Source organism: Carya illinoinensis, chromosome 1 (genome assembly GCF_018687715.1).
Source record: "Carya illinoinensis cultivar Pawnee chromosome 1, C.illinoinensisPawnee_v1, whole genome shotgun sequence".
NCBI lineage: Eukaryota > Viridiplantae > Streptophyta > Magnoliopsida > Fagales > Juglandaceae > Carya > Carya illinoinensis.
Window position 1 is genome coordinate 41,868,135 of NC_056752.1, and position 24,178 is coordinate 41,892,312.

At 37.6% G+C, this 24,178-nt stretch overlaps 3 protein-coding genes across 6 annotated transcripts; all 3 read left to right on the forward strand.

Moving 5' to 3' along the window:
- The first annotated feature begins 1,601 nt into the window (after positions 1–1,601).
- Positions 1,602–6,139, forward strand: LOC122274665 (stem-specific protein TSJT1-like). 2 transcript variants are annotated; one of them, XM_043083689.1, is made up of 5 exons: positions 1,602–1,887; positions 4,218–4,458; positions 4,556–4,676; positions 4,852–4,961; positions 5,856–6,139. In XM_043083689.1, exons 1-5 carry the CDS (start codon positions 1,685–1,687, stop codon positions 5,889–5,891), a joined length of 711 nt encoding a protein of 236 aa, XP_042939623.1. In that variant the 5' UTR covers positions 1,602–1,684; the 3' UTR covers positions 5,892–6,139. The 2 variants fall into 2 exon arrangements, with proteins under 2 accessions (XP_042939623.1, XP_042939616.1); XM_043083682.1 differs by having other exon boundaries at positions 5,747–5,927.
- Positions 6,140–17,605: 11,466 nt separating this feature from the next.
- Positions 17,606–19,940, forward strand: LOC122274677 (nuclear transcription factor Y subunit C-9-like). Of its 3 annotated transcripts, XM_043083701.1 has the most exons (3): positions 17,606–17,861; positions 17,993–18,025; positions 18,885–19,940. In XM_043083701.1, exon 3 carries the CDS (start codon positions 18,886–18,888, stop codon positions 19,663–19,665), a length of 780 nt encoding a protein of 259 aa, XP_042939635.1. In that variant the 5' UTR covers positions 17,606–17,861; positions 17,993–18,025; position 18,885; the 3' UTR covers positions 19,666–19,940. The 3 variants fall into 3 exon arrangements, with proteins under 3 accessions (XP_042939635.1, XP_042939630.1, XP_042939638.1); XM_043083696.1 differs by lacking the exon at positions 17,993–18,025; XM_043083704.1 differs by lacking the exon at positions 17,993–18,025 and having other exon boundaries at positions 18,895–19,940.
- A 3,281-nt stretch (positions 19,941–23,221) lies between these two features.
- On the forward strand, positions 23,222–23,916 carry LOC122274691 (outer envelope membrane protein 7). Its single transcript, XM_043083710.1, has one exon. The coding sequence runs from the start codon at positions 23,649–23,651 to the stop codon at positions 23,808–23,810; it is 162 nt and encodes a 53-aa protein (XP_042939644.1). The 5' UTR covers positions 23,222–23,648; the 3' UTR covers positions 23,811–23,916.
- The last annotated feature ends 262 nt before the right edge of the window (positions 23,917–24,178 follow it).

The window sequence follows — 24,178 nt, forward strand, 5'->3', positions numbered from 1 at the left end:
CTGTTGAGAAAGTTAATTTTTTTTAATATTTTTAACAAATAAATAAAAATAAGAATTTATTAAAAAAATACTTACTTAATCACATTAAATAATATATATAAATCTATTCATCATATTAATTTTTATTATCCTCTTATCATCTATGATGTGACATTAGATGATAAGTTCATTTAGAATATATAATAAATAATCTCCAATTATCTAATACCCCATTATAAGATGATAGAAATTAAAATGATGAGTATTATTATTCTAAAAATATTAATAGGAAAAAATCCTCGTTGAGTCTTGCATTTTCTTTTCAAGTAGTTATTCTCCCCCCCCCCTTTTTTTGTTTTGTTTTTATTTTTTTTTTATTTTCTAAGCATGTAGTTATTCTTCCCTTAATTGGATGAACGTTATTCTTTATATTAAATTTTATTATTTTAATAATATAATATAATATCTATTATATTATAATAAGTGGTTATCTAATTGTGAATGGTAATTTTTATTATTTTTTTGTTAATTTTTTATGTTTTTTTGTTAAGTATTGTTTTACCAAAATACCCTTAAAACTTTTGACCATTTGACGTGTAACTTCCTTGTAAAGTTTAATATATGATCATATTTTACCAAAAGGCTCTTAATAGCTCCGCGGCGCATATAAATTGAAGTCTATTTTTCATGTCTTTTTTTGTCTGACAGTATATTTATTTCTTTTCTTTTTGTTTCAATTTTTTTAAAGAAACAAATTAAAATAACTTTCCTTTTTAGAACATAAATGTTTTAAAGAATTTTCATTGTAAAATTCAATTTTAAGTAAATTTAACTAATAAATTACTTAAAACACTATATATAATATTAATTATTAATTTAATTAGAATATAATTATTATTAATATTTTAATTAGTAGTATTATAAAATGTGATAAAAATAAAAATTAAAAAATTATTAAATTAATAATATTTTATTATTATATAAAAAATAAATAAATAATTTAATATGGATGCAGGTTAATGTTTATATTTTAACTAATAAATTACTTAAAACACTATATATAATATTAATTATTAATTTGATTATATATATATTCATTTAAAACAAGAAAACACCCATTCACATAATTAAAAGATAATGAAATTCAAGGAAAAAGAAACCTTTTTCTTTAGGTCTGGTTTGATTAATCAAAATCAAAAATTTCATTTTATCTCATTTCAATTCATCATTACATATTTTTTAAATTTTTATATAAAATATAATAAATAATTTAATTTTTTTAAATTTTAATATAAAATTAATATTTAAAAATTATATTATAATAATATTTTATTTATTATTATTTAAAAAATCTTATCTCATCTACGTAAACAAACGGGGCAGTTTCAATATTCACGCGCGTAGAAAAAATAAAATTACCGTATGTTTAACCTTAGGTGGGCCCCAAAAACCCCAAAAACGTCTCCCTGTCCTTATTGACGGTCCTCAGGAATCACCGCCTAGAGTAGACCCCACACATCACGTGGCCATTCTTCCCTTGATTGGATGATTAAAATCACGGTGATTTGAAATACTGAAATGCCCTCAGTCATCCGCCTATAAATCAAAACCCAGGCTTACCAGCTCTGGATCTCATTGTCTGAGCTCTCAAATTTCTTGCAAGAGAGGGGACTTTCTAGCGAGTGGGAGAATTTTGTAGTCGGAGATGTTGGGGGTGTTCAGCAGCTCGATCGTTTCGCCTCCGGAAGAGCTGGTGGCTGCCGGCTGTCGGACTCCTTCGCCAAAGATCACGTCTGCGGCACTGCTGAACCGGTTCATCGAGACCAATGCCTCCGCGGTGTCCATACATGTCGGAGACGAAGTCCAGTTGGCCTACACTCACCACAAGGAGTCCCCGTTGCTGCCCAGGTACATTTAAAAACCATGTATAAAAATAAAAATGGAAAACGAAAGAATTGGGCTGCCTGCGTCGCCATACAACGGCCTTTCATACTCTGTGTTGAGGAAAAATAGAAAGGAAAATGAGTACTCCTGGAGGAGTTGACTGTGTGCGTGTGCGTGTGTGCGCGTGCGTGTTTGAGAGAGAGAGAGAGAGAGAGAGAGAGAGAGAGAATTTATAGACTAACCGGGAGGACCAAATAAACCTGACCGTCTTTCGATGATTAATCGGAAAAGGATCCGAAAGCAAAGTTTGGAGATCGGACGGTCGGGAACATTAATTTCATCCTTTTGTCGATCATCGTCTAACTCATAATATAGACCGTTTGGTTGCTGAGAAAAAAAGGGAAAGATGAAGTAGCAAAGTATTAAGCAGTAACCAAATCAATTTGTCATATGGTCCTATACGGTGATTTCTTTATGATCCTATGGCTTTTGTAGTGTGCCTCTGTCCTTGTGATTCATATCACTGCCATCCATTAGTTACGGAAATCTTCAGATCGAATTCATTTCTGCTAAATTCATAGTCTCAAGTCTCGGAGTCGAATTGATGGCAAGGACTGGGGAGAAGAAGACAAATGGTGAGCGGTAGTATTATTATGCTACGAGCCTAGCTCGCGGGACGTTGGCCTTGCAGATCCATCGGCCATGATTTTACAATCATTTTAATTGATGTGCAGATATTTGTCGTTTACGGGGATCTTTACGTACGTTACCACGTGTTGATGAATATTCTCTGTCTCGGGTTACTTTGTGAGCTTGTGTCTACGCGTGGTAGATTTGCCATAGATTGTTTTTAAGTATTATCCAGCACGTGGACGGTCAGATGATCTTAAACGTGAGTTGGAGGTGAACGGTTGAATTAGTTGTGGCCGTTGGTTGAGGACCGATTGGTCCAACCCACTTTTGAAAGGAACCGAGTTTTGTCTTTTGTTATTGATTTTTTTTTTTGGAACTTGTTGTTGTGTTTTTTAAACACAAAATAGAAGTATCTTATGTATAGCTCAAAGTTTATCATTTTTAATTATAATATTATTACATTACCTTAATTATCATATATAATATTTAAATCGATAATTATTTAAATTATATTATATCAATAAGTACAAATTAAAAATAACAAAAATTTGTATTTTTTATGGCGAGAGCATGTAGAAAAATCTATTCATCATCTTAATTTTTATCATATTTTCATTATTTTATAATGTGATATTAGATAATAGGTTTATAAGTAAAAATAATAATATTTAATTATCTAATATCATATTATGAAATGATGAGAAGATTATAAAAATTAAAATGATGAGTAATTTTACTTTATTTGATAATATTTTAAAGAGTTTTGCTATACATAAGTCTATACATCATATATCACATATTTTTTTTAGATTATTATTTTAAACTAATTTAAATTCTTTTATTCATTATTAAAATATTTGATAAAAAGAAATTTTAAAAATGTGACAGGTGGACTTATGTTTAAAATTTTTCTATCTTTAATATTGCACGCATGTTGCACGGGTCACGGCCACGAACAATTTGCTGTGGGTACAAGAGGCTTGCAAGTTACGGCTATCTTTCTAAATATCTTTTTGGATAGGAGGTTGAAATATTGTATTTTTGTGTGGGGGATTTTTTTTCCTGCTCTTGTATTGTAAATGATTTTTCGTATTATTTATCTAAATAATAAATTATTTAAATATAATATCAATTTGAGTGAGAGTGCCGTAAGACTTTTTTGGATTGGAATGGAGAAAGCAGGTGGGATCTGGATAGAGTTGGTGGAATCAGGATAAGGATTCCAAGAGTCAAGTTGGAGGGACCCAAAAATGCCACGTCGGCGAGATAGATAGGCCGACAGATAGGTATGTGGGGAAAAAAAGATAGAATAAATTATACAAAAATGGGTGTTACAAGTAGTAGGAGATCGGACTCCAGTCACGGAATTACCACTTTTCCGGTGTTCCTTCGTGTTATTATGATACGGAAACCAGGCTAGGAATGCTTTGTAAATTCATAAATTATTGTGAAATGGTATGTTAGATGATAAAATTATTTTTATTTAAATTAAATATAATGTATTATATAAAATCATGATAATTTATAAATTTATTTTTACGAAGAAATTGCGATATTCTCTACTTATAGAGGAGTGAAAAAACAATTATACGGAAAACATGTTCGTTTTTGGAACTATATAGCTCTCACGTTTCATGTGTTTGTTGTATTTTTTGTAAGGTTCATGACTAACTTTAATTGGAAATCTTAGTGTATAACTAATCCGGATAGGAAAATGGCAGGTCATTTGCAGTGAAGGATGAGATATTCTGCTTGTTTGAGGGAGCCCTCGACAACTTGGGAAGTTTGAAGCAGCAATATGGCCTTGCCAAGTCTGCGAACGAGGTGGTCTTGGTCATTGAGGCTTACAAGGCACTCCGTGACCGTGCACCTTACCCTCCCAACCACGTTGTTGGCCACCTTAGCGGGAGTTTCGCATTCGTAGTCTTTGACAAGTCTACCTCAACCCTCTTTGTTGCTTCTGTAAGTTAGCACTGCCTACCCACTGACAAATGCCTCCATTAAAGCTAATAGCTATTTATAATTGGTTTCTAATTGAGTGGTGTTGGTGGTGTTACAGGACCAATATGGTAAGGTTCCTCTGTATTGGGGAATCACTGCTGATGGATATGTGGCTTTTGCTGACAATGCAGAATTGCTTCAAGGTGCTTGTGGCAAGTCACTTGCTTCTTTCCCTCAAGGTGGGTGAGAAATATGTCATAGACTTGCTTGTGTATGTGGAGGATACTTTGAACAAAATCAAAATAGGATTTTACTTTCTTACAATTCAAATTGAATTGAGATTTTTTCCATTATCTTGTCTCTGTCGTTGTTCTCTAATTCACTATGTTCACAATTCTGCTTGGGATTCGATAGGATGTTTCTTCTCTACGACCGTAGGAGAACTGAGGAGCTATGAGAACCCAAAGAATAAGGTCACCGCGGTTCCTGCTAATGATGAAGAGATCTGGGGTGCGACATTCAAGGTACACATTTTTATACACGCTTTTGGTACGAGTTTGTAATTTGCTCCGGATCATCCTGTCATTAGTATCCTCTCATGTCTGCCATTTACTTTGTCCTGTCTAATAATATAAAGGTAATTGTTGTGAAACGTGCAGCAATTACTGATGAATTGTATAGAATAATCAAAAGAAAAAAATAATAGAAATCAACATAGGGATTTAGCGTGGTTTGGTGATATGTTTACGTCCACAGGAGTGAGCGGTGTTGAAATTCACTAATAATAAAGTAGGGTTACATAATGTGTATTTGTACTAATCCTAGATGTATTTATGGAAAATTACAAAAATACTCCATACCTGGCCATTGCACCCCCAACCTAGTTAGCGTTCCTGACAATGTATCAATCCCAAAGGGTAAATGCCATGTTCCTCCACTCCGCTCACTCCAGCATTCGTCTACTTTCACTATGAGTCATATACTTCAACAGTAACCATACATATATAATCTATAATAAGTTTTAGTTCGAAAAGAACATACACACAACATTTAATACTATCTGTCAGACTACACAAACAATAATAAATATCGTTTGAATAGGAGAATTCTAAGAGAGATTTCAATTCGTTTGATCTACAATTAGCAAATTGGTTTATACACCATTGGTTTGTTGGTGGACATGAAAGTATGAAAAGAAGGGTGTTTTGTCAGCTATGAGAGAGACTTAACATAGCAAATTGGTGTCATCTCCATTTGTATTGTGTGTGTATTTATATTTGTTCTTCCATTTTTTGGGGCATGGATTTAGGTGTGTACACCAGCTAAGGAGTCTGATGGAGTTCAAACCCCCCGCATATTATGAAATTCTGTTGTACTGATTTGTCAATGACTCAAAATGGTGGGGCTGAAAATTTCAGGTGGAAGGGCCAGCGGTTGTTGCAGCCACAGAGTGAGTGATAAAACAAAGTCTAATCCAATTTGGCTGGAAAGGGTGGGTTTTTATATGGCAAAGACTGATGCATCCTCCATGCTCCAGTGGCCATGTAAAATAGCTGAACGAGTGATAACAACTGTTGGTAATGGAAATGGTTTGGTTTTTGTGGGTAGTTTTGTGATATTAAGTTATGCTTTGCTCTAGCTTGAACGAATGTACAGTTGTAATTGCTAGTCTCATAAGTAATAAAGTACTGTTTTTTATTTCTTCCCCCTTTTCTTTTGATTCCAAGTCTGTGTGAGGAAGGTTTTGATGCAAATGTTTGAATTGGGTTTGGTAGGGTGCGCTACCAGGCCCGTGAACCATATTCTAATCAATTCATCGCCAAGAAAAGATAGATTATGTCACCTGATGGCCCCATCAACAATATTTTGCTGGACTGAATATCAAAATCATATACATTTTTCAAGATTAACTGACAATAAATGGTTAAATTTTTTTATTCAATTTAATTAAACAATTTTATTTAAATGGTGATTTTCCGGATTATTTAAATGGGACATGGCCTAGTTTTTAAAAAATAAAATATTATTATAATATTATTTTTTAATATTATTATTATTTTAAAATTAAAAAAAATTAATTTTTTTTATTATATTTTGTATAAAATTTAAAAAATTGTATTGATCAAATGAAATACTTTGGGAATACAAAAGGTTATACTCGTGGAGGGCGCACAATGACGCATTAGGTTGGTGTCTGATATTCTGATTCCTTAAATGCTGATGCGAGAGACTTCTTACCAATTAAAATTTATTTGCATTATTGATTTCTTGCAAACGTCAAACGCAACTGTGTCTACATCTTTAGCATCTCCTGCTTTTAACCATCTTGATCTTTTACCCTTTTACTTTAAGCTGCAATGTTTAATATATGAGTATTTAATTATTTAGATATATTTAGTCAATGGTTTCTTTTTTTTTTTTGATAGCATAGAAGTACACTGCGACTGTTCGGGAAGTAACAAAGCTACAAAAGATACATGAATGTTATGGTTTTTAAGGTGTATATATATATATACTTAGGGGTGGTCAATGGATTATTTTTTTAATTTTATTTTATAGTGCATAATGTTTTAATATTATTGTTAAGAGGTGGGTCGATGATGGAATCAAGCATACCACGAAAATGGCATTTATTCTTTATCATATGATACAAAAAATTTAAATATATATATGTTTTGTTGGTGACATTGCTTGCCGAAAAAAAAAATGCTGAGAAAAGAAAGGAATTAGGAGTTAATCATGTGATGATAAGACAAGAGATTGAAGGACACGATAATTGGACCTAACTCTTTTGTGAATGGTTAGCCTTTTCTAATGCTTCTCCATATGGACACTTTATGTCAGGTGTATGCGCTGTGGGGCCAATTAAAGACTAATGCTTAATTAATTTCTAACCATTAATTATCGGGTAATACATTTAAGACTGGATTAAGATAATTTTAGATAAAAGATGATAGTTAAATAAAATATTATTTTTTTAATATTATTATTATTTTAAAATTTAAACAAATTAAATTATTTATTATATTTAATGTAAAAATTTAAAAAAATTATAATGATAAGATGAAATACTTTTCAAGTCCAAACAAGACCTTATAATTATTTTATAATTTATTTTCAATCTAACCGATATAATCATACTACCCTATTAAAAAAAATCAATATTATAGAATTACCCTTAATTTTATGTAGAGTTATAAAATAATTGCAAAATAGTTGTAATTGAATCATTTTTCTTAATTACCTACGAATGATACGTTAAATGAAAGGTAAAAATCTTCTCCTTTCTCTCTCTACGCATTAATCTCAAGTGTTTTTTTCCTTTCAAAACAGTATTTCTATTCTTAGAGCCTGGTTTGGTTTCACAAATACTTACATCTCAATATTCAAACGTCATTCAAATATAAATATTTTCAATTTCAAATTTTTAAATTTTTAACCTTTTCACTTAATAATTATCTAATTATTATAATTTTTTTAAACTTTCAAATAAAACACAAAAAATAATTCAATTTTTTCAAATATAAAAATAAAAATAATATTAAAAAATAATATTCTAAAAATATTTTAATTTTAGAATATTTTTATTTAATTTTTTCTCTCTCTCCTTTTCTAAAATTTCATAAAATATCTTAATTTAAATTGTGATGACCCGTTTTTACGTGTATTTTCACTGAATGGGTGTTTTTAATTTAGTTAATATATTGGTTCTTTTATTTTAAATTGATTTTATTTTATTTGATGTAGTGTTTAATTTATTTTAGTCGTTTTATGTTTTTTAAAATCGTTTTCAGCGGATCAGTTTTTAGATTCCGGAGTGAGGGTTGGACCTCATTTTTTTTCCCATTTTTCCTTTTCTTTCCTTCTTCTTTCTTTCTTTTTTCTTCTTCTTTTTCTCTTCTCTCTCGCGTACGCCTAGCTGCTTCTTTCTCCTCTCGTCGCCATCAGCCTTCCAGCCCCGACCCAGTGCCGTCTGGCCGCCATGGTCAACACCACCCCCACCATTCGAACCCTCTTCGGCCGGTGAACACCTCCACCAAAAATCTCCTCCATCCGAGCCGCTGTTAGCCTCCTACAACTCTTTCTTTCTGCACGGCTTTTTGCCGATTCCGGCGCCGTCGCTTCACCTCCGGCCACCACCTCTTCATAGCTTCTTCCCCTACCTCTTGCCAACCTAACCCACCCAATTCCAGCACCGATCCGTTGTCGGAGCAGCTCCCACGAGCTCAACTCTGTTCAGTCCCTTTAAGCTCTTCCACCGCCACCCACGGCCAAAACTCACTTCCTTTAACTTCATAAACATCTCAAGGCCATTTTCTATCAATTTTGTGTCTTGGTTTGTCCCCATTTAAAAGTGGGTAATTTATTACCTACGGCCACAGTGTAAAATACACTGTTACGTTGCTTTTTCTCCACCGTTTGCAACGCCGCGAGCTTTTGAAAAATACTGTATAGCGCTGTAAGTATTTTTCAAACTCTACTTTTAGATTTAAATATATCTTTCTCTTACAATAAATCATCTGGTTGGTTGGTTGATTCCGGACTGAATCTGAGGAGTTCGGGGGTCGGATGAATTGATGACGAAGTTGCTTGGTTTATTGATTTGTGATTGATTGGTTGTTTTGTGCCTTGAGGTTGCATTTACATGGTGCATGCACGAGCATTTTATTTAAATTGAGAAAATCATGTTTTGTTGGCGTAAATGGATTTTCGGGTGCGTGTGTATCACGACCCCAAATCGAGATGGAGTATTATCTCGGTGGAGCTCATCTGATCACTCGGAAGTGGATAATACTGAGTGACATCCCCTAGGTTGTCGCTGGACGATGACCGGATCGCACGATACAGTAACGTTGTCGTGTCGACTCTGTGGTCCCTAGAGTGGCGGGAACTAGAGGATGACCTGGTCCAGGGACCCGTTGAGCGCGAGTACTGGGCATCGCTCGTTTAGGTGTCACACGTGTAGATGTTACCTGCAGTGTGGCACAAGAGCCAGAGTGTGCGGATGATCCCTAGGGGAGATCATAGTGCATGCAATAATTGGATTGGTTTTATGGTTTTGGTTGCGGGTCATTTTCTGAGAAAATGACGAGGTATGATTGAGGCTATGTGATTTGGGCCATTTTCTGGAAAAATGGCGAGGTATGATTGAGGCTATGTGATCCGTTTTCTGGAAAAATGGTGGTTTTGATTTGAGCCATTATCTGGGATAATGGTGATGATTGGTTTTAAAGGTTATGTTTTTGGGCCAAATGGGTTTTTGGCGTGCGTGGAAAAATATGGTTTTACGGGTCATGTACATTAGCTTTTCTTTCATGCATAGTGTTTGAGTTTTAATATGCTTTTATCTAGTGGTGTTTGGATCTTACTTACCTGCAGCACCATTTTTAGTACCATAGATTTTGGTACAGAGTTCAAGAAGGAGGAGGTTGAGCCCGAGGATGCGGCTCCGCCGGAGTTCTGAGTTGGAGTTATGCTTTGTAGTTGGTTTTAAAACTATATCTGTGATTTGTAATATTTTAATATGTATGTTTTGAACAGTTTTGTATCAAACTAAGAAAAAAATTCTGGTATTTAGTTATGAGACTTTTGTTACCCGCTGCGTGTTTCCTTTTGCACATTTGTGCTTATACACACACTTGGCACTCATCGGTAGGGTGGTGACCCGTGTTGTCATCATCCGGATGTCTCGATTTCCCCGTATCCGTATGTAGGGATTTGGTGGCGTCACAGGTGGTATCAGAGCAGTTTGACTCTGGGTAAAACCACATGTCCCGTAGGTGTAAGACCAGAAAGCTTTTAAAGTTGTGTTTTAAAATTTATTTTAAGTAAAGTTGCTATTTGATTTGTTTTATTTGTTTTATTTATTTGAGCTTGTTTGCTTGTTTTTATTTATTTAGTTATGTTATTGCATACTGGTTTTTTTTTTTTGTTTCTTGTTATGTGGTTTTGGTTTTTGGTTTTATATTGTTGTTTTTTATTTGTTTTCTTAAAGGGGTCAAAGGTTGTGTTGTGGTAGGAAGATGGTGAGACCAAGAAAATCTACTCAAGGGCCTCGGGACGATGCACCGAGAGATGATTCCATAGCCCAAGCAATACGGCAGATGACTGAGTTCATGCAATAGAATTTTAGGCCACAACAGGGAAGACCTTGGCTATACTCAGGAGGGCCTAGTAGCGTGGTGCAAGCTGGATGCACCTATGAGCGCTTTCTGGCGCATAGAACTCCACCCTTCACGGGAGAAGAGGATTCAATATGGGCTGGAAAGTGGGTCAAAGATTTAGAGAGAACTTTTGAAGTATGTGGCTGCACTGAGGCGCAACAAGTACTCTACGCCAGCTATCTGTTGCAAGGCACCGCTTCTGAGTGGTGGGATACAAAAAGAGTGATGCTAGAGTCAGAATTGAGGTCTTTTGCCGCTGTGACCTGGTAGCGCTTCAAGAAAGAATTTAAAGATCGATTCTTTCCCGCTTCTGTGAGGTGACAAAAGGTAAGAGAGTTCTCAAGTTTGGTCCAAGGGAGCATGACTGTGGAACAGTATGCCCGAAGATTTATAGAACTTGGGCGATTTGCTCCCCATCTCATCGCCACAGAGGAAATGCAAGCCGAGCGTTTCCAGGAGGGTCTACGTCCTGATATACGCCGGACGGTGGTCTGTCACAGGATTTTCACTTTTCAGGATTTAGTGGACTTGGCCACTCTTGCAGAGCAAGAGAATAATCTGAGTATGGGCTCCCCTCCAGGACATAAGAGGCGGAGTTTTTCAAGCGAAGGAAGTAGCTCTGGTTCTTCTCAGAAATTTGTTCAGCAGACCGGGACTCGACCGCAAGCGGCCTCGGGTGTTCGTATGGGAGGACGAGTGCTAGTTTACGGAGTTTGTAATAGAGCCCATGTGAGTGAGTGCCCTTCTGGTGGGGCTCGATGCTATAATTGTGGCCAGCAGGGTCACTTTGCTCGTGAGTGTCCTAGGCCAGCTCAAGGAAGCCGTGGAGGTAGACGTGGTGGAAGGACAAATCAAAGGCAAATAGTGCAAGTCCGGGTTTATGCTGTCACACCCGGAGATGTTGATGATGAGGCGCCAGCGACCCATGATGCTGAAATAATTACAGGTATGAATCTAATTTAATTTAATGATTGGATTTGATTTTTGGTGTATTTTGATTTCTTCTTTGTTTTATTTTTTTTATTTATTTCATGGGTTAATGTGTTTGGTTTAGGGAGAGTTCGTTTATATGAGTTTTATGCTTGCACTTTGTTTGATTTGGGTGCATCACAGTCGTTTGTATCTTCCACTTTCACTCGGATGTGTAATTTGGTTACAGAACCTTTGCCAAAAGTCATTGGTAGTGACTCTACCAAATGGTGAAGTGGTATGGTGTTCCAAGGTTGCTTTGGGTTGTCCATTAAATTTTGATAGAAGGTTTTTGGATGCTGATTTGGTTGTGTTTAAGTTATTGGGTTTTGATATCATCCTTGGGATGGATTGGCTATACCGATATTCTGCAAGTATTAATTACAGAAGTCGGGTAATTAGCTTTCAGCTTCCAGATGGTGATTGTCTGGAATTTGCGGAGAGTAAGTTAAAAGAAAAACCGGTAATTATATCGGCAACTCAAGCAAGAAGAGAGATTGCATGGGGAGCGGATGCCTTCTTAGTCCAGATGGTGTCTACGCCGTCTGAGAAGAAGAAGTTGGTAGATATTCCAATTGTGGAAGAATTTCCCGACGTATTTGTGGATGATTTGCTTGGGTTACCCCCTGTTCGTGAAATGGAGTTTGTTATAGATTTGGAACCTGGAGCGGCTCCTGTACATAAAGCTCCTTACCACATGGCATCGGCTAAACTAAAAGAGTTGAAGACTCAGTTGCAAGAGCTGGTAGATAAGGGGTTCATTCAACCAAGTACTTCGCCGTGGGGTGCGCCAGTGCTGTTTGTTAAAAAGAAAGACGGAACCCTCCGTATGTGCATCGATTATCGGGAATTGAATAAGGTGACCATCAAGAATAAATATCCTCTCCCACGGATCGATGATTTGTTTGATCAGCTTCAAGGAGCAGCTGTGTTCTCGAAGATTAATTTGAGGTCAGGATACTACCAATTGAGGATAAGGGACAAGGATGTGCCCAAAACTGCTTTCAGGTCGAGATATGGGCATTATGAATTTAAGGTGATGCCGTTTGGGTTAGCCAATGCCCCTGTTGCTTTCATGGATTTAATGAATCGGGTATTTCGACCTTATTTGGATTCCTTTGTGGTAGTGTTCATTGATGATATTCTGATTTATTCTTGAAATTTTGAAGAGCATGTTTATCATCTTCGTCTAGTTCTTAAGAAATTAAGAGAACACCAGTTGTATGCCAAGCTCAGCAAGTGTGAATTCTGGTTGGAGGAAGTCAGATTTCTTGGGCATGTGATTTTCCGAGACGGAGTGGCTGTTGATCCTAGTAAGGTGGAAGTTATTTTGTCATGGCAGCGTCTGACGACAGTGCGTGAGATTCGGAGTTTCTTGGGACTTGCCGGATATTACCAAAAATTTGTGGAGGGATTTTCTCGCCTATCCAGACCTCTCATAGCTTTAACTAGAAAGAATGCAGAATTTATTTGGTCAGACAAGTGTGAGAGAAGCTTCCAAGAATTGAAGAATAAATTGACTACTGCACCAGTGTTGACACTTTCAGAACCGCATAAGCCATTTGTAGTCTTTAGTGATGCGTCTAAATTTGGATTGGGTTGTATCCTTATGCAGGAAGGATGTGTTGTTGCTTATGCATCCCGACAGCTAAAGGATCATGAGACGAATTATCTGACGTACGATTTGGAACTGGCTGCGATTGTATTTGATCTTAAAATCTGGCGGCACTTTTTGTATGGGGAAGCTTGCGAAGTATACACTGATCACAAGAGCTTGAAGCACTTGTTTTCCTAGAAGAATCTAAACATGAGGCAGAGGTGATAGCTAGAGTTAATTAGTGACTACCAGTGCGAGATCAAGTATCATCCGGGGAAGGCAAATATAGTTGCGGATGCTTTGAGTCAAAAATCGCACTTGGAAGATAAGGCTGAGTCGTCAGAATTGGATTCTTTGCTTTGCGGGATGAGAAGACTCCTCATTGAAAGTTCACAGCAAGAGGAATTATTATCTTCAATTCTTACTATTCGAGTGGCTGATTTTGAGGAATTGAAAACTCTTCAAAGGCAGGATCTGAAGCTGTTGGATATCAGAAAAAGAGTCAGAAAATCTTGAGGGTCGTTGCATTATAGTATGGATAAAGATGGAATTTCTCGGTTCCGAGATCGTAGAGTGGTCCCCAAAGATTTAGAATTCAAGAAGCGGATCATGGCAGAAGCTCATGCGGCCCCTTATTCAGTCCATCCTGGTAGTACGAAGATGTACCAGGACTTGAAGAAAAATTATTGGTGGGCTGGAATGAAGAAAGATATTGCCTTGTATATCGAAAGATGCCACATATTCCGTCAAGTCAAGGCCGAACATCAAAGACTCGCCGGTATGCTCCAACCTCTCCCTATTCCTGAGTGGAAGTGGGACGACATCACGATGGATTTTGTAGTGGGCTTACCGAGGACTCCTAGTGGAAAGAATTCTGTTTGGGTGATTGTTGACCGGTTAACGAAGAGTGCTCACTTCTTGCCTGTTAATAACACCGATTTCTTGGGTAAGTTGATTCGCTTGTACGTAAAGGAGATAGTGCGATTGCACAGTATACCGAAGAGTATTGTGTCGGATCGGGACTGAAGGTTCACGCCTCAGTTTTGGAAAAGTTTGCAGGCAGCATTGGGTACTAAGTTAAAGTTCAATACTGCATATTACCCGCAGACAGACGGCCAATCAAAGCGCACTATTCAGACCCTTGAAGACATGTTGCGAGCATGTGTCATGGAATTTCAAGAGAGTTGGAAAAATTACTTGCCGCTCATAGAATTTGCTTATAATAATAGCTTCCATGCGACCATTCAGATGGCTCCTTATGAAGCTCTTTATGGGAGGAAGTGCAGGTCGCCTCTGTGTTGGGATGAAGTCAGGGAGAATAAAATAATTGGGCCAGAAATAATTCAAGAGATGCAAAGCCAAGTTCGGATCATCAGGGATAAAATGACTGCAGCTCAGAGTCCTCAGAAAAGCTACGCTGATACCAGGAGGAGAGAGTTATCTTTTGAAAAAGGTGATTGGGTTTATCTCAAAGTCTCTCCCATGAAAGGAGTTAAGCGTTTTGGTAAAAAGAGGAAACTGGATCCGAGGTATGTCGGCCCTTTTTAGATTTTGGAGAAGGTAGGGTCCATCGCTTATAGAGTTGCTTTGCCAGAATATTTTGGGGATATTCATGATGTGTTCCATGTATCATCCTTGAAGAAGAGTTTTGGACAACAAGAGCTGCGCTTTGTCGACCCAGAGAGTATTCAGTTGCAATCGGACCTTACTTATGAGGTTGTTCCGTCACAGATCATGGATTGGAAAGAGCAACAGTTGAGGTCCAAAACGATACCTTTGGTTAAGGTGGCATGTGGAGATCCGTTAGCTCAAGATTTCTCTTAAGAGAGAGTAGCTGACATGAGGGAGCAGTACCCCTACTTATTTGAGTAAATGACGGTATGTTGTTTAAACTTGATCTCAGTGGAATTATGTGACTTGTTTCAAGTTGGTGTTTGATCTTGTAAATTTCGAGGAAGAAATTTGTTTTTAAGGGGGGAAGGATGTGATGACCCTTTTTATGTGTATTTTCACTGAAAGGGTGTTTTTAATTTAATTAATATATTGGTTCTTTTATTTTAAATTATTATATTTTAAATTGATTTTATTTTATTTGATGTAGTATTTAATTTATTTTAGTCGTTTTATGTTTTTTAAAATCGTTTAGGCGGATCAGTTTTTGGATTCCGGAGTGAGGGTTAGACCTCATTTCTTTTCTTTTCTCTCTTTTTTTCTTTTTCCCTTTTTCCTTTTTCCTTTTCCCTTTTCTTTCATTCTTCTTTCTTTCTTTTTTCTTCTTCTTTTTCTCTTCTCTCCCGCGTACGCCCAGCTGCTTCTTTCTCCTCCCGTCGCCGTCAGCCTTCCAGCCCCGACCCAGTGCCGTCCGGCCACCATGGTCAACACCACCCCCACCATTCGAACCCCCTTCGGCCGGTGAACACCTCCACCAAAAATCTCATTCATCCGAGCCGTCGTTAGCCTCCTACATCCCTTTCTTTCCACACGGCTTTTTGCCGATTCCGGCGCCATCGCTCCACCTCCAGCCACCACCTCTTCACAGCTTCTTCCCCTATCTCTTGCCGACCTAACCCACCCAATTCCGGCTCCAATCCTTTGCTGGAGCAGCTCCCACGAGCTCAACTCCGTTCAGCCCCTTTAAGCTCTTCCACCGCCACCCACGGCCAAAGCTCACTTCCTTTAGCTTCATAAATATCTCAAGGCCATTCCCTATCAATTTCGTGTCTTGGTTTGTCTCCGTTCGAAAGTGGGTAATTTATTACCCACGACCCCAGTGTAAAATACACTGTTACGTTGCTTTTTCTCCGCCGTTTGCAACGCCGCGAGCTTTCGAAAAATACCATATAACGCTGTAAGTATTTTTCAAACTCTACTTTTAGATTTAAATATATTTTGCTCTTACAATAAATTATCTGGTTGGTTGGTTGATTCTGGACTGAATCCGAGGAGTTCGAGGGTCGGATGGATTGAGGACGGAGTTGCTTGGTTTATTGATTTGTGATTGGTTGGTTATTTTGTACCTTGAGGTTGCATTTACATGGTGCATGCACGAGCATTTTATTTAAATTGAGAAAATCATGTTTTGTTGGTGTAAATGGATTTTCGGGTACGTGTGTATTACGACCCCAAGCCGGGATGAGGTATTATCTTGGTGGAGCTCCTCTGATCACTCGGGAGTGGATAATACTAAGTGACATCCCCTGGGTTGTCGTTGGGCGACGACCGGATCGCACGATACGGTAAACGTTGTCGTGTCGACTCCGTGGTCTCTAGAGTGGCGGGGACTAGAGGATGGCCTGGTCCAAGGACGCGCTGAACGCTAGTACTGGGCATTGCTCGTTTAGGTGTCACACGTGTAGACGTTACCTGCAGTGTGGCACAGGAGCCAGAGTGTGCGGATGATCCCTAGAGGAGATCATAGTGCATGCAATAATTGGATCGGTTTTATGGTTTTGGTTGCGGGCCATTTTCTGAGAAAATGACGAGGTATGATTGAGGCTATGTGATCCATTTTCTGAGAAAATTGTGGTTTTGATTTGGGCCATTATCTGGGATAATGGCAAGGACTGGTTTTAAAGGTTATGTTTTTGGGCCAAATGGGTTTTTGGCATGCGTGGAAAAATATGGTTTTACGGGTCATGTGTATTGACTTTTCTTTCATGCATATTGTTTGAGTTTTAATATGCTTTTATCTAGTGTCGTTTGGATCTTACTTACCTGCGGCACCATTTTTGGTACCGCAGATTTTGGTGCAGAGTTCGAGGAGAAGGAGGCTGAGCCTGAGGATGCGGTTTCGCTAGAGTTCTGAGTTGGAGTTATGCTTTGTAGTTAGTTTTAAAACTATATCTGTGATTTGTAATATTTTAATATGTATGTTTTGAACAGATTTGTATCAAACTAAGAAAAAAATTCTGGTACTTAGTTATGAGACTTTTGCTACCCGCTGCGTGTTTCTTTTTGCACATTTATGCTTATACACACACTTGGCACTCGTCGATAGGGTGTGACCCGTGTTGTCATCATTTGGATGTCTCTATTTCCCCATATTCATATGTGAAGATTTGGTAGCGTCACATAAATTATTTTATTATTATTTATATATTTTTCATTTTATTTCATCTGTGTACAGCTGTGCTCATGGCACTTAGTAGTTCTTCTGAACTTCTTTAGAGATAGAGAGAACACTGTAAAGCTTTATAAAAACAAAAAAGAAAGGAGGGTAATTGAGAAGAAAAAAAATATGGAGTATATTGTGTTTACAAGAGAGCTTTTGAGTGAGACACAGAAAAGAACTATTCATGAGCTGTATGTGAATAATAGCATTATTATTATTATTATTAAATCAGTCTTTATTTTTTATTTTTTAGAGTATTAAGTTTAAAATTTGATTTTTAATATTTTGAGAGTGTGATTTTATAATATTTTCTGTTTATTGGTGAAGTCTTCTCGGTTCTCACGGAGATGCAAAGCAACTGCTCATGAAAAAGGTCAAACGGAAAGTTAATAGTTGGGGGAGTCGCGCTTTTTTATAGTGCGGGGGAAGAGTCACGACCTCCCACAACCATTTACTTCACAGCAGCACCTATAAAGTCAATCTTCCACTTCCTCCATTCTCCATCTTCCCACTTCGATCTCTTTTGGGGTTTCACTGACTCGGAACAAAGACCCAGAAACCTCGGCCAAACGCATCCACTAAGGTGAACCCTCTTTTTCTTCTGCAATATGTATTTGTTTCCGGTTGTGTGCACTAGCTATTTGTTGGGTAGATAGATGATCGCGTTTTCTTTTCAATTTTTGAGTTTTTTTTTTTTCCTTTTTTTGTGCATAGGTTCTTGGTTGAAATTTATCTGCGTAATTTTCGGTGAGTGTAGATGGTAGTTGGACAAAAGTGTTGGTTAGGGTTACAGGACAACGATGAAATTAGATTTTTAATCACTTGGTACGATGATATTCTTCTTGTTGTCGTGACACGCTCGATACGAGATCCAGTTGTGATGTTTCAGTTGTTGGTCCGATTCTTACTTCTTCTTTTTTTTTTTCTCTCTCTCTCTCTCTCTTTTTTTTTTTTTCCCTTATTCTTCTTCTTTCTTTCTTTCTATTTTTGTTTTGTTTTTTTTTTTTGGAAATTTTGGAAATACCATTTCTTTAATAGAGCTATCTTACTATGTATATCATCAAATTTCTACCTTGGCTGCCATTTAGATTGTTCGTGGATGTCATTGCAAAAGTTTATGCTTCTTCCGCACTTTAGACTGAACTTAATTTCTTAGAGCTTCAATATGGGATCTGGGGATCTTAGCTATTTGTGACTTCCGCAGTCTCGGTGAGATCCGTGGCTATTTGGAATAAAGTTGTTAGGGACGAAGGGCTAAACTTACTTAACCAAAATGCTTGTAACGGTCTCCCTTTCCTCAGAGAATCAGTTCAACATGTCTAATATTTCCAAGACACCACTAGTATTAAATCTCAGATGTCTTTCTGCATTTGATTTGTCTAAAGATTAGGATTGGGTCATATGTAATTCATGGGGCTCGAGTACCTGAGATTTTGTTCTATATCGGTATGGAGGGTCCACAGCTTATGCTGTTGTTCTCATTGTTTATATTTTATGTCTGTAAATTTTAACAGGAAATTATCGACTGTTATCTTTTTTTCTAATAGTTTCATCTTTTTTGGTTGCTTATTTGTACATAAATATCTTCCAATCAATCCTAAACTAGTATGGATCAGCATCAGCAAGGCCATGGACAGCCCCCAGCAATTGGTAGTGCAGCTCAAGTGTCATATGGCCTCAACCCATATCAATCTAACCAAATGATTGGGGCTTCCCAACCTGGATCTGTGGTATCTATGCAATCTCCTAGTCAGACAGCAGGTCTCTCTGCCTCTTCAGCTCAGCTTGCACAAAACCAACTTGCTTATCAGCACATTCACCAACAACAGCAACAGCAACTGCAGCAACAACTCCAAAATTTTTGGGCAAATCAGTACCAAGAGATTGAGCAAACCTCTGATTTCAAAAACCATAGCCTGCCATTGGCTAGAATTAAGAAGATTATGAAGGCTGATGAGGATGTAAGAATGATATCAGCTGAAGCTCCGGTCATATTTGCCAGGGCCTGTGAGATGTTCATTCTGGAGTTGACGCTGCGGTCTTGGAATCACACAGAGGAGAACAAAAGGAGGACACTCCAGAAAAATGACATCGCTGCAGCAATTACAAGGACTGATATATTTGATTTTCTGGTCGATATTGTCCCGAGGGAGGATCTGAAGGATGAAGTTCTTGCATCCATCCCTAGAGGGAATCTTCCTGTTGGAGGCGAGGGTCTTCCTTACTATTACATGCCACCTCAGCATGCTCAACAGGTTGGTGCTCCTGGGATGATCGTGGGCAGGCCTGTAATGGATCAAGCTCTTTATGGCCAACAGACTCGCCCTTACATGACTCAGCCAATGTGGCCGCAGATGCAACAGGAGCAGCCGCCTTCGGATTCTTGAGTGAAAGGAATAGCTGACTAGGAAGGACAGTGAGTTAGCTAATTATGATACTTTGTGGTTGTAATTTGAATCTTAGATGTGCTTATCTTTGGGGCGGTACAAGTCAGTCACTGTTCTTAATATGTAGTTATTACAGTTAAAAAGTGCTTGTTTCGGTCATTTGATACATCTTTCCCCATCATGTAATAGTCGTGGTCTCTTGTACCATAGATAATTTGATTTCATGGACTCTTTATTAGCATGTGAAATATATGACCTTTACATCCTTTTTTCCAGTTGTAAAATGCCAAGCTAGGGCGATTTGATTCATTGGGCTGATTGTCATTGTAGTCAAATCTATTGCATTTAGAATCAACAGAAACGATCATGTTTCTTCAACATGATGCCCCTTGTTCTTGTCATCTTCAAAGAGCGTTTTCCCTCCGGGGGGGAGGGGTTGAGAAGAACAAAAACTTCAATGCTTTCTAGTCGAGCTGCCCATGTCTGGAGAGATTGGACCAACAAGACTATACCCTTGAACCTGCAACCGACAATCAACTCCGTTGCCAACAAAATGCAAGTTTTCCGCCTTATCTGCAGCAAAAAGTAAATTGATGACAGTTGCCTCCTTGCCTTTAGCCAGTAACTGCGTAGATTTTATATCTTTCCCACTCTGAAGTGAAAGCATTATGTTTATTGCATTCCAAATAGATTAAATGGCTACCTTAAAGCGTTCTGTTCACAATATAACTTGTTTTAGCACTTGTTTGTTTGAGCCCGCACAAGATGCCAATTAATTATGCCTGGTACACTTTCTAGGAAATGCCAGTGGACTTTTGAGGAAAGAAAACACAAATAGCTATTGTACTGGAATCTCCTGTCTTGCTTCGATGGTATCATTTGTCACCTCTTTGCTAGTTAAAAGGATCTGAATGCTTGATGCCACGTTCCTCATCAAAGTAGACCCAGCAATACAACCCAGTATTGGTGGATTGGTTTTGCCGAAACAATCACATATTTAACGAAAGAACCAATTCCAAACAAGGGCAAGACTACATAGAACTGAGATTCAATAACTGCAAGCGACTAAGTAGTAATAGATGAATGTAAGGGATAAATACACTTCAGTAACTTCACACCCCAAACTATCAGTTTCCCCAAACTACCAAAACTGACTTGTTGTACCCTCGAACCACCACAGATTGACACTTTGTAACATCCATTATGATCTAACCATGAAGATTGTACCACATCACCTATTTTTCATTTATCACAACGGCCAAAATTTAATTGGAGTGCAAAGTGTAAATTTTTAGTAGCTCGAGGGTGCAATGTGTCAATTTTGATAGTTTGGGATGTAAAGTACAACATAGTTTGAGGGTGTAAAGTTGTACTTTTTGCATAAATTAAACTGCAAACCTGATACTCAAACCCTCTTCTGCAGCCGAAAGGCATTGGTGACCTCACGATGAAAATACTGCAACACTGGAACCAGCAAAAAGGAATACATTTTTATTAAAAGCCAAGGATTTCAATACATAAAAGTCTTAGTAAGTTCTCAAAGATTGAGTTTTAGATACAGATGCAACAGTATGTCTCCTTTATCTCACGAAGCAGCTTCAATTTTGCTCCACTCTTTTCTTTTCTTTATAAGACCCACATTGAGGATTCAGAGGGGCATAATGATGTTAAAAGGTAAGGGTGGGTCTACGCCCACCGCTGGGCGCTGGGTTTTTTTGCTTTTTTTTACATGATTCTTTTATCATCTTAAACATTTAAAAAAAAAAATCACAACATTGTTAAAATACACTTACTTAATCACGAAGTTAAAAAAAAAAATCATCCCAGCGGGAAGCATAGCTTTTTTCCAAATGGTAAAGTGTACAAGATCAAAGAAAATTAGGAGCAAAATGAAACGAGCATCAGATATAAACAAGAATCAATATGAAGCACTCAACTTGACCACCTCTTAGCCCAAAATCAGAAACCATCTAATATCTATACATCTGCAAAAAATTATCTAGTAAAATATATTTTGAAAATCATAAATGGCTACTTGCCTTCCTGAACCTCTTTTTTTTTTTTTTTTTGGCAATTTCAATGAGTGCTACTTTTTATTTTATTTTATATTATATTATTCTAAACCCTCTTTTTTTTTTTTTTTTGAGGAGGAATACCTTTTACAAGTAAAGAGTTTGGGGGTTACAAAAGTCCCCAAACCAAGCGCATGTGAAAAACAAACAGTAAAACAAAACTAATTACACTGTTTTTGTGATATGTATGTCAATACATTTATATGTTACTCTATTTGTTTAATGAACTAACGTACTCTTTTATCTGTGAAATAAGTGGAGGTGCTGTAAGGAGGAAAGATCAGGGCCGTTGATTTATTAAGTGATGAGCTGCCAGACCACGTGAGGAGCCCGTGCTCCCATCTGGATCTTCATAAGCCAAGCCGCTGGATCATTACACTTGTCACCATCTGTTGTAACATATATATTGCATACTTACCGTGTAAACCCTAAGGGTGTTGAGTCATTTGTGTATGCAGCGGCTGGGTTTTTTCTCGAGAGGCAGAGAGATAGAGAGAAAAGGGAGAAGGGGGCTGTTTTAGGGTTTCGGGGTGTGATCTCTAGAGAGAAATCTGTGCGATTTCTTGTGAGGGCTTATAATCCTATTGAACTGAGGCTTCTCTGTGCTGTATTGTTTATCAATAAAGATCTCTGAGGCCATTCCTGCCGTGGATGTAGACCATTAGGGTCGAACCACGTATCTCGGTGTGTTCTTTCTATGTTTTACTTATTTTTCTTATTTCATTGTTCATTCTTATTTCCTTGCTAATTTCTGGTATATATATGCTCTCGGTTATTTGTTGATTCGTGCTTATATATTGGATCTGGAAGTACTGTATATTCTTGTATAAGATCTGTGTTGGTATTCTGCTGGTTTTGTGAACACAGTTGATAGTATTGTGGATATTGTGAATCTTGTGCATTTCGGTTCTTAGATCAAGAAACAGAAATATACTTGTTGAGGTTTTTTAGAACTGAAACTAATAAAGCTTTGTTATCTGAATTGAATTTCTTTATTACAAATCTTGGCAATATTTTGTATCTATAAAACACAAGTTTTATAACAGTTTTAGTGTCTAATCTTTTTGGAAGCTGTATAACAGATGAAAAGGAAATTTCATTCCCATCTCCTCCATAGTTTGCTAGCTCATCAGCATTTTGCTCATTCACTTCACAATTCAGCACTTTATGAACAAGGTGCTTATATTAAAATCATTCAATTGGCAGATCATAAATAAATGAAAATGACAAAGCTCTTCGAAAAAAATAAATAGAAAAATGAAAATTTTCAATTAGCTGTATATACCAAACACAGAACAGAGAATATGGCGGCTGGCTCCGTCGCATACTCACATTGTTCGATAGATTCTCGAACTTCCTTATGTGACTCATCGAATAAACTATAGTCATCATTTGACAGCGCACAATGTTCTGGTTTACCCAGTAAGGCAAACTAAGAGTTCATGCCGCTATGTTTAACAAACACAAGCCGACCCAAACACCACAACCTTCTTCAACATAGAAAACACAGAACGAAACTAAACAACATATGAACTGAGAAATGGGCATGAACAAAAGTCGGCAAATTTAGCTGAAACTTGCAGGTAGATGCGGAAGAAGCAAGCGAAACAACCAGCCGTACTTCGACAAATGGGCATGCCATAGTGATGAAAGCCCATTACGGGAGGCGTACGTCTACGTTATTCACGATGTCTAGATCATGGGCCTCATTCGGAATGAGCGGGCTGGACTTATGGGCTATTACGAGTCGTTTATTAAGTGTCCGTGTCCAACGACGGCCTTTGGTTCTCACGCTTACCTTGGTAATATGGCATTCCACATCCACCCACTATTTCCGAGTCCAGCTTCCTAGAGCTGTTGATCGCTCGCGAAGAGGGAACGAGGTGGAGGTGGAGAGAGGGAGAGAGAAGGATGAAGCAAACGGCGAAGATGAATGCAATAAGGTCGGGAATAGTGGTGGTGGGAGCCTTGGCGTTCGGATACCTAACCTTGCAGCTTGGGTTCAAGCCGTTTCTCGAGAAAGCTCAAGAAACCCTCGAAAAATCTGACCCTCCTTCTCCTCCCTCCCAATAAATTACCACCATCGTAATTTTTTTTTTTTTTTTTGGGTTCTTTCTTCCTTTTTTTGTGTTGCACTTAGCTAAGGCCTTCTCGGATTAAGAGGCAACTAGAGAGAAAGGTATGGTTTATAGATCCCTTCTAATTTCTTAGTGAAATTTGATATGCTGTCTATTTAATTCGAATGGATGTGAATGTGATTGAATCTCGTTCTTCATACACACACGAAGAATAAAATAAGAACTGGGTCACTGACTCTATACACGATACACAGATTCGCCCAAGTCTTTTTCCTCAATTTTTTTGGCTCCAATTTGGATAGAGATTTTTGTTTTGTTGAAAAAGAAGGGAGATTTTTTTTTTAGCCAGCCGCCTATGATATT